This window comes from Bos mutus, chromosome 9 (genome assembly GCF_027580195.1).
Source record: "Bos mutus isolate GX-2022 chromosome 9, NWIPB_WYAK_1.1, whole genome shotgun sequence".
Classification (NCBI taxonomy): Eukaryota; Metazoa; Chordata; class Mammalia; order Artiodactyla; family Bovidae; genus Bos; species Bos mutus.
The window spans coordinates 96,675,320-96,689,597 of NC_091625.1; the positions used below are offsets into that span (position 1 = coordinate 96,675,320).

The 14,278-nt window shown below is 46.5% G+C and overlaps 1 protein-coding gene across 8 annotated transcripts in view; it reads right to left on the reverse strand.

The window, feature by feature from the left end:
• Window positions 1–229: 229 nt before the first annotated feature.
• The window catches only part of PRKN (parkin RBR E3 ubiquitin protein ligase), a 1,238,243-nt gene continuing 1,224,194 nt past the window's right edge, over window positions 230–14,278 (reverse strand). For 3 of the 8 annotated variants that reach the window (XM_070376999.1, XM_070376996.1, XM_070377002.1), the window contains one exon: window positions 3,770–10,130. In XM_070376999.1, coding sequence (XP_070233100.1) covers window positions 9,816–10,130 — 315 coding nt within the window. In that variant the 3' untranslated portion in view covers window positions 3,770–9,815. Of the gene's footprint in view, window positions 3,262–3,769; window positions 10,131–14,278 lie in introns of those variants that run through there. The other 5 variants (XM_070377000.1, XM_070377003.1, XM_070377001.1 and 2 more) reach the window with 5 other exon arrangements.

Genomic DNA, 14,278 nt, shown 5'->3' on the forward strand with positions numbered 1-14,278 from the left:
TTATTCTTTTTCATGTTCTTTTCCAGTATGTTCCAGATGTTGAATATAGTTCCTCGTGCTCTACAGTGGGCCCTTGTTTATCCATGCTACGCACGCTAGTCTGTCTGCTAACTCAGAACTCCCAGTCCTTCCCTCCCCTCCTCCCTGAAAAGACCTTTAAAATTTTGATGGCACTGAAGCTAGTACCTAGTTTTAAAAACAACCAGGAAGCTTCCCTGGTGGTCCAGCTTGGTTTAAGAATCTGCCTTGCAATACAAGAGACACGGGTTGGATCCCCGGTCTGGGAAGACCCTACGTGCCATGGAGCAACTAAATCTGTGCGCCACAGCCACTGGGCCTGTGCTCTGGAGCCTGGGAGCTGCAACTGCTGAACACATGTGCCACAGCGACTGAAACCCTTTGCAACAAAAGCCACCGCAACCAGAAGCCTGCCCACCGCAAGGAAGAGTAGCCCTCCCTCGCCGCAGCTAGAGAAAGCCAGAGCGCAGCGACAGAGATGCACCACTGCACAAAGGTAAATAAATGAGTAAATCTTTAGAAAGAACATAAACCACCAGAATGAATCAGGAGCTCGGAACGGAGACCAGGATGGCCACGGGCTCACTCGGCAACCCTTTCTGGACCCGAGAGACACAGCCTGGGCTACCCTCCCCCGCCTTCAGCATTTACGGACAACTTCAAAGATGGACTTGGACGCTCTTTCGATTCTTTTATTGACAATTTGAGTACGACCTTAGACAACTGTTGCCGAGTATTTCCTTATACAAATTAGAAAAAAATACTCTTCTGCAAAGACTCTTTTCTTTTGCTAGATTCAGATTTTTGTGACATTGTTCAGTGCTCAGACATGTTCATTTATAGTGGTTTGTGATTCAGACTCATTTACAGTGGCTGTTTGTCATTTAACTTGTTTTGAGAATCAATTTATGCTAATTTTGAAAAAAGAATAAAGGAAGGCTACCATCAGGAAAAGAGCTGAGACCTAGGGCTTCTACTGCTGGAACAAGTGGGAGTAAAGTGCTCAGCTTGGCATCCCCAACAAACCATGCAAATCGGGGAGGAGGCAATAACAGCAGCATCATTAAACCTCAGACCCATGGAGGGTATGAAACGCTGGGAGCACCCCACGACAGAGAGAGCCATCTGATTGTTCTGCGGGGTCGGGGGTAAGGAGCCGCTGGGACCACCGGTAATGTGCAGGAGGGCCCCCAGCGGGTTCTAGGCCCAGCCCTGATGCCAGCCAACCACAAGGGTGGCTCAAGCCCGATGCCCTGCCTTTTTCTCACTCGAGACACCAGCTCTGCATCATCTCTGTACCACCCATAGGCGCCCGACAGGAGCCGGCAGCCTTGGGGCCATGATGGGGAGGCTGGATCTTCAACAGAGTGAAGCCACGTGACTCCTTTCCCACTGATGGGGCTGTCTTCCGCCCATCACGTTCCAGGTTCAGGACCTCGGAGGGAGTGAGCAGGGTGGGACAGTCCTTGGATGGACGCATAGGGACAGGGGCACAGGACATCTGCGGGAGCTTGCTGAGGTTCACCTCCACCCCCAACTCCAGCAAGGATTTCTGGTGCTCTGTCTACAAAGATGAGGCTGGCTACTGGTCTCCAAATCCATCTGAAAGATGCCCTGTGCTCGCAGGAGAGTCATCACACCCTCAGGGACTGTCGCCACCTTCCAGAGAAGGCAGACCACGAGAACAAAAGGCAGCGGTTAGACTGTCCCACCCACACACTCTGCCGTGGAGAAGGAGGCTGGCGGCTTTCAGCGTGAACGCGTCTCTCTTTGATGCACTGCGAATGACTCATAAAACAAGGATGAAAACGATCAGCAATCCAATTCAAGCTGTGCTAATATGAGGAAATATTCTCCTGTGAATTTACAATCGTAGAGAAAAGGACTCTAAGTAACCCACTGGGTGGGCAGAGCCCCCGTGTGGGTTGCCCTGAACCTGGTTAATTACATTTATATTGTATTTTGATTCCACATCACAATTCATCCGCAGTGACCCCTTTATCCTTTCTAGGCACTTAAGTTGTTGTTGCAGTTTCCCTTTGCGTCTTATTGCTTTGACAACTGCAATTTGAATCAGATCTGAAAGAGATCAGAAGAAAATATATTCTGATATACAAAAGTGTAATTAACGTTATCCAGGCAGACAGAAAGAGCATGACCCTTCTGATCTGCCTGGTTTCATTCTGATGGGCTGGAAAGGTTCCTTCTTTAGAGATTCTGCTTTAATAAACTGCATGTTTGTTAACACTGAGAATCATTACTGAACTCATTTCTAACAGTGTCTCCTTTAGAGGCACCTTCATTACATGTACAGTGAAGCCAGACATATGAGCTTATTTTTCATGCTCAAAATGAGTGCTTAAAATCAAATTCTAGATTTTGTAATGTTTCAGAAAAACAACTTCTAAAGTTGCAGAGAGTTAAATGGAGTGAATGTTCAAATTCATACATTTTGAGCATTCAATGTTCAGATTAACTTTCATAATTTCTCACTTAGTTGACAAGCTGATTCATTCAGAGTTGATGTTTCATTAATGCAAGATATAAATATAGAATTCTTGGGGATAAACATATAGTTCTGACTACTGCCTGTGGCTCTTTGGGAATACATGCTTCCTGAAGATTTAAATAAGTCCATTGCTATTGAAGCCGCGCATGAAGTTCTCAGAATCCACTGCAGTCTTACAGAGAACCACAGGTAATCGTCCCTCAAAATCATTCCCCACCCCACCAAACGCTTCTTCCCAATATTTGCTGAAGGTAAAAGGTAATTGAGAAATCCGTCTCTATGTATTTATCCAGCCTGACTTGAATTCATTCAAGAATGACAGCGCACACAGACGGGGAACCACGCCGTCATCTGTGCTCTGACTGTTAGTGTATTTTCGGGGCTTGAAAATACTTCTGGCGGGACTCATCACTAGCTCGGCGGTCTCTCAGGGGTCCGGAGACGGGGATCCTGGGAGCTTCTCCAATAACTTTGCTTTGGTGGTTTTGGAAAGAACTGGAAATGTGAGTGTTTATATGTGTGTGTGTGCATGTGTGTGTGTGTTTAGAGAGAGGAAAAAGCAGAAGACAGTAGGGCCCAGCAGGATGGCGGCTGAGTGCGCCTGCGCGGCCGCTGCTCCAGCTACACGTCGAACCAGTGGTCGCCCATGCAGGCGCGGTTCCACTCGCAGCCGCAGTTCCAGCACCACTGGAACTGGCACCGGGGCTGCGGGCACTTCATATGCATGCATCCTCCTGCGGGCAGAGAGGGGACACGGATGAGCGCCTGGGCGACACTCCCACACCCGCCCGCGTGCCCACAGACGACTTTCCCGTGGAATTACCGCAAGCAACGGAAGGGCAGAGTCTGAACGGAAGAAAACAAATGCTGAAATTCTGACCTTCATGAAGAAGGGAGTGAATAACCTATATGGGAGAAGAATCTGGAGAAGACGGGTTCACTTAGCCCCTGAAACTAACCCAACACTGTAAATGAATTATGCGCCAATACAATTTTCTTTTTTTTAAATGAAGTCTTCCCTGATTGTCCAGTGGCTAAGATTCCATGCTTCCCAATGGAGGGAGCCTGGGTTCCCATCCTTGGTCAGGGAACCAGATCCCACACGCCAGGACTAAAATTCCCATGTGTTGCAACTGAGACCCAGCACAGCCAAAATAAAGATAAATGAATGTTTTTTAAGAAATGATTGAGATCGAAGCATGCCACTTTCATCGAGGACAAACTTTATTTGTAAATCTGAGTTTACTGACTTCTCTTGAGATGGGTTTTAAAGACAAATGCTTTGTGTTTCACAGCCAGGGGTCAATTCCTTAATTAAATATATAGTAAATTTAATATTTTAAGTATACAATAATGTATTTAGCAATTTAATATATAATAATGTTAATATATACCATGAGTAATTTTTATCACCTCTTCAGTGTTACTTGGCTTGAAAAAATTCATAATACAGGAGTTGGGACAGTTGTTTTAAAAGCATTTAATATTGAATACGATCCTTCGTGCTATTCAAAATTTTATTTAAGATGAAGATTGTTGTTGTTCAGTCGCTAAGTTGTGTCTGACTCTCTGTGACCCCATAGACTGCAGCACGCCAGGCTTCCCTGTCCTTCACTATCTCCCAGAGTTTGCTCAATGTCATGCCCATTGAGTCAGTGATGCCATCCAACCACCTCATCCTTTATCACCCCCTTCTCCTGCTGCCCTCAATCTTTCCCAGCCTCAGGGTCTTTTCCAATGAGTTGGCTCTTCCCATCACGTGGCCAAAGTATTGGAGCTTCAGCTTCAGCATCAGTCCTTCCAATGAATATTCAGGGTTGATTTCCCTTAGGATTGACTGGTTTGATCTCCTTGCAGTCCAAGGGACTCTCAAGAGTCTTCTCTAACCCCACAGTTTGAAAGCGTCAATTCTTTGGCACTCAGCCTTCTTTGTAGTCCAGCTCTCACATCCATACACGACTACTGGAGAAACCATAGCTTTGACTATATGAACTTTTATCAGGAAAGTGATGTCTCTGCTTTTTAATATGCTGTCTAGGTTGGTCATAGCTTTTCTTCGAAGGAGCAAGCATCTTGTAATTTCATGGCTGCAGTCACCATCTACAGTGATTTTGGAGCCAAGAAAACAAAATCTGTCACTGTTTTCACTTTTCCCCCATCTATTTGTCATGAAGTGATGGGACCAGATGCCATGATCTTAGTTTTTTGAATGCTGAGTTTTAAGCCAGCTTTTTTACTCTCCTTTTTCACCCTCATCAAGAGGCTCTTTAGTTCCCCTTCATTTTCTGCCATTAGAGTGGTATCACCTGCATATCTGAGCTTGTTGCTGTTTCTCCCGGCAGCCTTGACTCCAGCCTGTGCTTCCTGCAGCCCGGCATTTCGCATGATGGACTTTGCATTGCAGGTGGAGTCGTTACCACCTGAGTCACCAGGGAAACGCCAAGATGAGGGCAGTGAGAAACTAGTGAATAATGGCAGGTGCTCTGCATCTGTTACGTCATTGCTCCTCAGAGCACCTCGTGAGACTAAGGGGATTGCCCGGGTGCAGAATTTTCTCAAGGTTGAGTACTTTTAAGTGTATAGGCAGGGCTTCTCTGGTGGCTCAGTGGTAAAGAATCCGCCTGCCAGTGCAGAAGACATGGTTTCGATTCCTGATCCAGGAAGACCCCACATGCCACGGAGCAACTAAGCCCGTGTGACACACCACTGATTGAGCCTGTGCTCTGTGGTCCACGAGCCGCGACGTGTGAAGCCCATGTGTCCTGGAGCCGGGGCTCTGCAACAGGGAAAGCCATGGTGGTGAGAAGCCCCTCAACTAGAGAGGAGCCCCGCTCTCGGCAACTAGAGAAAAGAACGGCTGCAGCAAGGAAGACCCAACACAGCCAAAAATAAATAAACAGTGTGAAGCCAGAGGTTTAGCCAAGATCTGCGTGATTTCAACGTTCTTTCATTCAGGAAGCAGGGCCTTTCCAGTACGAAATGAAAAGTCCCTTATTCGGGGACTTATTTTGGGATTTCCCCACCTCCCCAATTTGTTAACTGCATTCTCTATTTGCTTCTGGGGATCAGACAGCAAGTCTGCTGTGACGTGAAGGGAAAGTTATTTGTATAAAATTGTATGTAGAGAACTGTTTGTGAGCGAATCTCCCAGACAATCCAGGCAGACATGGTTTCTTTGCTTGAATCTCACTTAGCATCGAATGCACTCCATTATTCAATTTTACCAATTATCTTGTTAAGCCATTTTTTTTCCTTGCCAAATTTTCCAAATAATTGCTTCAGGGCTGTCTCATTTTTATATTAAAAGCTTGGCATGAGAACTTGCACTAATATAAAATATTTATGAATATGTAACTAAAGGCATTTGTTTCAGGCTAACTGAAGGGTATTTAAAATCCCATACTTTTCTACTTCTTTTTGGTTTGCTTTAAAGGGCATTTAAGCATTTACATATGTGGAAAATAAAGGGAAAAACTCATTGTGATACTTTTAATATTTTCCAATTAGGATTACACAATTACAGGGTTGAGTATTTTCAACACATACTTACTGACTGTACACTTAGGATTTCAATAATTTAATAGTGTAATACTGTATAATCACTTAAATTTTTCTGGAATATCATAGAGAATGCTTAAGCAATGCATTCAAATTAGCTGAATATTAAAGGGAGGCTGAATGAAAGCTTGAGAATTTTTCCTATTACACTAAAATCTTAATGGATCTGGAGCACTAGCATTAACAAGTGAGATTTTATTATAGAAACTGGACTCACAGTGGCATAGCAGAATAAGAAAAAAAGGAAATAGCAGGAATGAAGACGATCATTTTGTTAACTCTCTTTTCTTCCTGGTATGTAATACAGAAGGAGTATTTTAGACCCCATAAAATGGAGAAATGTCAGGGACTCCAACTCTAAAAATCTTGCCAGCTTAAAAGTAAATGTCGCTCAGTCATGTCCACCTCTTTGTGACCCCATGGACTGTAGCTTCCGTCCCTGGGATTTTCCAGGCAAGAATACTGGAGTGGGTTGCCATTTCCTTCTCCAGGAGATCTTCCCAACCCAGGGATTGAACCCAGGTCTCCTGTATTGTAGGCAGACACTTTACTGTCTGAGCCACCGGGGAAGTTCCTGGTGTCACACTGATTTGTGGATATTTGGATGGAGAAAATCTGGTTTTCTTCTTAGAGAACTCTGTCTCCTGACCGCTGCTCAAACCATGGAAAGCCCAGACTGTGCAGAGCCAACACCATGGCCTGGGCTGGCCACTCTGCCATCAGATTTAATGAGAGAGCTGAAGTTTTGGAACAAGCTGAAGGCAGATTTAACGGGCAAAAGACACTTATTGATCAGGGAATGGAACCAGGATCTCACTGGTTTGAGATGGAACTGGTAGAAGTGAAGGAAGAATTTCCAGAGGTTGAAGGGTGTTATGGGAGCAAGCGCAAGGTTTAGCCTGCGTTTAAAATGGTGAGAATTCTCATGATCATGACAGCTTTGCTGAAGGTAGAACTACTCTTTAGGAATTCAGTTAAATATGAAACATTTAGGTGGAAAACTACCGTGAAACTAGCTTTTAAAAAAAATACTAGTTTTATATAACTTTCAGTGTTAGAAATACGTGATCATTTATCCCACTGATTAGGGTGAGTATTTAGAATATTACAGATTGTCTCTCCCTTTCCACTGTTATATGAAATGTTTTCTCTTTTTTCTTTACTTTTTAATACTTGAATGAAAGATTCTTTACATTCTATGAAGTAAAGTCGCTCAGTCATGTCCGACTCTTTGCAACCCCATGGACTGTAGCCTACAACGCTCCTCCGTCCATGGGATTATCCAGGCAGGAGTACTGGAGTGGGTTGCCATTTCCTTCTCCAGAGGATCTTCCCAACCCAGGGATCGAACCTGGGTCTCCTGCATTGTAGGCAGATGCTTTACCATCTGAGCCACAAACTAGCTTTTCTAATAGAGCCTAGGTTTGTTTAGGCTGTAGTGATAGCCTTTAGAACAGTTTAGACTATCATGAACTAGCTGAAAGGTTCAGCTTTTCAGTTCATAGGTTAAAAATCTATAGGTGTGACCTCTAAGCCAGTGGGAGAATCAGGTTTCCTTGAAATTAAATCCAGTTCTGCTTAATCTCAGTCTCTTAGATTTTCTGCCCTGGCCTGACTCTTTCTAAACATGAGTCATGCATCTCCAGTTGATTCAAACAGAATTTTGAGAAGACATAAACCTCTCCCTTCATCCTTCAGGATCACACTCTACACAAAATTGCAAAGAAGCATTTTTAGCTCAACGATACGTTCTGTGCACTTTTTGTTTTTTAAATATATATATCTCTGCCTTGTTCTTTGAAAGCTTGCCTGTCCCTGCGGCACTAAAGAACACTCACACGTGCCCCAGGTTTTCACTGTTATTGACTCTGAGAATACTCTGTAACACGTGGCCCCGGACCTTGTGCCAGCGATCAGGATTCCAAAGGACAGATTTGTGTGTACGGTGAGGATCCTGGATATGCTGTGCTGGTAACGTGAACACACATTCTGTGAACGTTAAAAGCGGTTGTAGAACATTAAAAAAAAAGCCTACAGGTGAAACATCAGTGCTTTCCATGTACACGGTACGTCACAGTATTTCGTAGAAAGAACCAGATTAGGAAATGTTGCTGCAGTCAGGAAGCACTTGACGCCTTTGATTCCATCTTCTGGGGGGTGCAGGTGTGGTCTGATTCAAGGCGGATCTGAGCCCGTGGGTTCTCGGCCTCAGGCCCTCGAGTGGCGCCCTGCCTTAGAGAACCGAGTCCAAGCCCCTCGGGTCACGCAGGGCCCTACACCGCGCCCACTCGCTTCAGCCGAGGCTCCTCGTCCTCACCCAGGAACGAGCTGGGCTTCTTGCACGCGCTGTGTGGACGGGTCACACTTGCTGCCTTTGCACCTGCCGGCTGCCTGGAGGCTTGCCTGCCTCGTGACACCGATTCTCATTCTGGGCTCAGGCATCATCTCCACCAGGAAGCCGTCTCTTGACCCCAGGGTCTTTCTCCAGCTCATTTTCTCTACCGTATTTTAGAAAAGCATCTATGTATGTGTCTTTCTCCTTTCCTAGCTCCTTTTACATTCACCAGGGTATTTATTTATCAGGTGCCCTTCTGGGCTCCAGGGGATAGACAGCCAGGGTTCCTGACCTTTGAAAATAGCAGAGTGGGTCTCTTACTGTTGAATCTGCATCCTTTAAGGACCCACGAGACAGAACACTGGCCCATGCTTCTCAGCGCTGTGCCTCCTCTCTGGTGAAAGGGCCTGGGCTGCTTTCTTAACCCTGCTCAGCCCGTGAGGACCAGGGAGGCTCTTTCCTCTGATTCTGGTGTTGTCTTCTCTTTACAGGTCCGGGCCAGGCCGCTGCAGGCCCAGGAACATTCCAGATCATGAAGGCATAACGATGACTCAGTGGATACATTCTAGGGACTTAACCTGTGGTGCTCTCACATTTGTCTTCGGTTGGTGCTGTTCAGTTGCTCAGGCCTGTCCAACCCTCTGCCACCCCATGGACGGCAGCACGCCAGGCTTCCCTGTCTCTCACCATCTCCCAGAGTGTGCTCAGATTCATATCCATCACGTCGGCAATGCCATCCAACCATCTCATCCTCTGTCGTCCCCTTCTCCTCCTGCCCTCAATCTTTCTCAGCATCAGGGTCTTTTCCAATGAGTCAGCTTGTCACATCAGGTGGCCAAAGGACTGGAGCTTCAGTTTCAGCACCAGTCTTTCCAGTGAACATTCAGGACTGATCTCCTTTAGGATGGACTGGTTGTATCTCCTTGCAGTCCGAAGGACTCTGAAGAGTCTTCTCCAGCCACACAAAAGACTTTCCATATAGTCCTTAGCAGAGGAAAGAGTGGCTGCAGGGCCCACCCTGGGGCTGCAGGTGGGGTTTCACTCACCACAGGCCAGCTCTCAGCCCCAGCCGATGAGTATCTCAGTATCAGAGCGCTCCAGGGAGACGGCAGACTGGGGAGTTTCCTGTGAGTGTCAGTCACTTAGTCATGTCCTGCTCTCTGTGACCCTGTGGGCTGTATTCCGCCAGGCTCCTCTGTCCATGGGATTCTCCAGGCCAGGATACTGGAGTGGGTTGCCATTCCCTTCTCCAGGAGAGTTCGATATGTTAATAGTAAGTAACATAAGGGCGGTTCGTGTTTCTTGAGCGCTGTCTCTATACCAGGCGCGGGGAAGCATTTGCCATCCGTCCTGCACCTAATCCTACGGTGGCTGTGCAGCTTCTGTTTAGCATCTCTATTTTACAGACGAGGACTTGCGGTTCAGGAGGTTAAGAAGCTTGACGTGGGTGCTGAGATTCAAACCCTGGCCAGATGGCCCCAAAGCCCCAGCGCTGAGCTCCCCAGCTAGCAAGCCCTTGTAGATCCCGACTTCTCTGCCGCCCTCCGAGGACAGCCCACCGCAGCCGCGCTCTTCGGTCAGCCCAGACTCACCGTTTTTTTCTACCGGCACGTGGCAGCGGGGACAGGGCTTGGTGGTCTTCTTGATTGTTTCTTTGGAGGCTTCCTCCCACCGGGCCTGCTCTGCCGCCTTCTCATTGACTCTGTAGGCCTGGGGAGAGAAGACAGAGGGAAGAGACAGTCAGATCTGCATAGTGGGCTGGACAAGGGTTCCTTGAAACGCTGTCCTGGAAATTCTTAGACATGGAGGTGCCTTCAGGCAAGAAGCTCAGAGGGAAACTCTCTTGACAAGTGATGGACAGGCCCCGACACAGTTTTCTTGGCATGTGGCCTGTGCTTACAAGGCAAGAAAAGACCATGTGGCTTTGTGGTTTGAGCTCCTCCTTTGTGCTGTTTTGACTACTAGTGATAAATAACATCTCTCGGGTGCTGATTACGTGGGCAGGGTGAGACAGGCTCTGAAACCCTTCTCGTTAGGTGTTTCCTCAGGTGTGTGCATTGGGTTTAATTTTACATCGAGGATTAGACAAGTTAAACCACTGCCTGAAGCCGGTAAGTAGGAGAATCTTTGTGACTCCAAAATCTTCGCTTTTCAGCTTTCTTCAACGTCTTACTATCTTGCATTCCTGCACCCGGACAGGAATGTGGTCACCAAAGAGACGGGGCAGGAAGAGGGAGGTGAAGCTGATGTGACAGAGCAAGGAACAGCCAGCGGTCAAGATGGGGCCTTGGAGCCAGCTGCCTGAGTTCAAATCCCTACGCGGGTAGGCGGGTTTGGGAACACTGCAGAACTCCCTGAAAGTTCCCATCTCAGATGGAAATCGACCTCTCCAGTGCACTGTACCGGGGATCGAGTGGGTCAATGTCTTTAAAGAAGCAAAAAAACAAGTGTCTGACACCCGTTAAGTGATGCTATGAATGACCTGGGCATCTACAACAAGCGCTCAGAAATATTTGCTAATGTCATTCACGTCAGAGGAATGACTTATCCCTGACTCAGACCACAGAAAGGAGGAGGGATTTCAAGGGCGCCACTGCAGATATTCTGTTCAGACACTACAATCTCTTTACTTACTTCAATGCTGAGTGACACGTGCAACGAAAGAGTTGGGACGTTTTTGGATTCAGTACAAGAACTCTGTGGTCTAGAAATATATTTCAAATGGTAATCCAAACAGAACCCCTCCATCTTGGCCTCTACGGAATTTAAAAATTTTCTTCTATGCTTTAAAATTAATACAAACATGCAAGTCATTTTATTAATCTGTGATGACTCTTAAAACATTCCCAGGCCTATTTGTAGGTCGCCTGCGTGCTAGGTTGCTTTAGTGGCACCTGACTGTTTGCAGACTTGTGGACTGTAGCTTGTCGGGCTCCTCTGTCCCTGGGATTCCCCAGGCAAGAATACTGGAGTGGGTTGCTATGCCCTCCTCGAGGGGATCTTCCCGATCAAGGGATCAAACCCATGTCTCTTATATCTCCTGCACTGGGAGGTGGGAAGCCCATTTTTAGATTAAGACACTACTAAAAATGACGAAGATCATGGCATCTGGTCCCACCACTTCATGGGAAATAGATGGGGAAACAGTGGAAACAGTGTCAGACTTTATTTTTCTGGGCTCCAAAATCACTGCAGATGGTGACTGCAGCCATGAAATTAAAAGATGCTTACTCCTTGGAAGGAAAGTTATGACCAACCTAGATAGCATATTCAAAAGCAGAGACATTACTTTGCCAACAAAGGTTCATCTAGTCAAGGCTATGGTTTTTCCTATGGTCATGTATAGATGTGAGAGTTGGACTGTGAAGAAGGCTGAGAGCCGAAAAATTGATGCTTTTGAACTGTGGTGTTGGAGAAGAGAGAGAGTCTTGAGAGACTCCTTGAGAGTCCCTTGGACTGCAAGGAGATCCAACCAGTCCATTCTGAAGGAGATCGGCCCTGGGATTTCTTTGGAGGGAATGATGCTGAAGCTGAAACTCCAGTACTTTGGCCACCTCATGCGAAGAGTTGACTCATTGGAAAAGACTCTGATGCTGGGAGGGATTGGGGGCAGGAGGAGAAGGGGACGACAGAGAATGAGATGACTGGATGGCATCACTGACTCGATGGACGTGAGTCTGAGTGAACTCCGGGAGTTGGTGATGGACAGGGAGGCCTGGCGTGCTGCGATTCATGGGGTCGAAAAGAGTTGGACACGACTGAGCAACTGAACTGAACTGAACTGAAAAATGACTTAAATATAAGTTAGTAAAGAAACCATATAATACAAAATGCTCTAACACTCCGATATTACTCTAATAATAACATTGATAAAGCTCTATAAATTTACAGCACATTATTTTTTTGCACTTTGATTTCCCTTATTCCAGTGGATCCTCATGGTAACCTGGAGAAGACAGGCAGATATCAAACCAAGGAAGCTTCTGAGTAGTAAAAAAGCCAAGGGCCGGGTGTCAGGATGCTCACCTTGTATAAAACAGTACCAGGGTGGACTGAATGCAAAGATTTGGGAAACCTGGAGGACGGAAACCCAAACCAGAGATTCTCTGGCCCAGAGCCTTGCGCTTTGAGGATCAAACTCCGCCCAGCACCGCTGCCTCTTAGCGGGTTTTCTACATGGTGAGAGTGAAGACAGTGAAGGCCGGAGGTGGGGAGGGCTGTGGTCAGCAATGTCTGCCTCAGTGAGTACAGCAGCCGCCCCCTGAAACCACCGTGCAGGGAGGGACCTAGGTCAGGCACGGAACCCGGCGAGTGTCCTTCACCCCAGATACCAATCCAACTGGTATCGTGTCATCATCAGAGTCTTACGTATTTTTGAAATATTTGAGTTTTCAGTCTTTTAAGAATGAAGTACTGGGAAGCAAATGGGCTTCCCTGGTAGCTCAGTAGTAAAGAATCAGCATGCCAAGCAGGAGTCACAGATTCATTCCCTGGATCAGGAAAATCCCCTGGAGAAGGAATTGGCAACCCGCTCCAGTACTCTTGCCTGGAGAATCCCATGTACAGAGGAGCCTGGCGGGCTACAGCCCATGGGGTCGTAAAGAGTCGGATATGACTCAGCGACTTAACAGTAAGCACACTTAGGAGGGAAATACCTGTCTTTACATCTCAGATGCAGCATTTCATGGTTTCATGGTAATGAGTATTTATATTTCTGTTACTTCCAACAGAAAGTGAGTTCATCCAAGGCCAAGGTCAGGGCTGTGTCTCCCTCATCTCTCCAGTGTCTGTCTGGCACAGTGGCCTGCACCCAGTGGGCACTCAGTACATTTTAGCTGAGTCAACGGACAAATGACACACCCCATGAAGGTGCCAACCTGACAGTCATCCGGAATCGAGCCCCGTGAGCCAAGAAGGGCATCTCCCCGATGGTGGTCATCGAGGTGAAACCAATTCCTTCCTCTTAATCGGCCCTTCTCTTCACAAAGGTAAACGTCCTTTATAACTCAGAGGGTGTCACGTGATTTCGAACACTTAGTTAGAATAAAGCGGACTCAGTAGAAGCAACCGCAGGACACAGAGGACTTCCTTTGGCTCTGGGACAATGTAAAGACTATTCCTGGCTGACAGCCCAGTGATAAAGCTGTGATGAATGAGAATGTCACAAGATTTAATAAGTAGGTTTGTATCTCCAGTATATGTCTTTCCTGACCCTATGTCCCTAGCTTCTTTTTTTTTTTTTTCTGTTAAGGTCCAGGAGCTTGTAATACTGTAGTGATGGTTTAAAATTGCTTACTAGGGACATAAAGATCAGAGAAATTTATGTTACTGACCGAAGACTAATTGGAAAATGCCGCTTTTCAGCAATCTGGTGCCTGCATGCTGAAGGCGGTTGCTCCCAGGTGTAAATACCTGAAGATGCTGGATGAATAAGTAGGAAAGCAACAGACGTCTTTGCTAAGTAAATGGTTGACTTGATGGGAACGTCAGGAAAATCCCTGAAGCTCAGGATGAGAAAGAGAAAATTCTGCTGGTTTAGGGAGGGAGGAATCTGATGTTAGCATTGGGGTGGTTTTCCTAATCCCAGGGTGCCCAGGGCTTGGTCTTTACAAGCAGAGGTGGAACCTGGGCCAGAGCCAAGGTGGAAGGTGGATCTTCCCATTACTTGGCTTACAGACACGCATACACACCTCATGCACAGAAATCTGTGAAAAGAATTCATACCACCTGATTAAGCCTTAAAAGAGCCTCATGCCAAAAAGTTGATTTGACAGTATAGCCAAGAACCTAGCTGAAGCAAAAATATTTTCTGTAGAGTAATGCTCTTTAAAAAGCCAAACCTCAAAAACAAACAAACA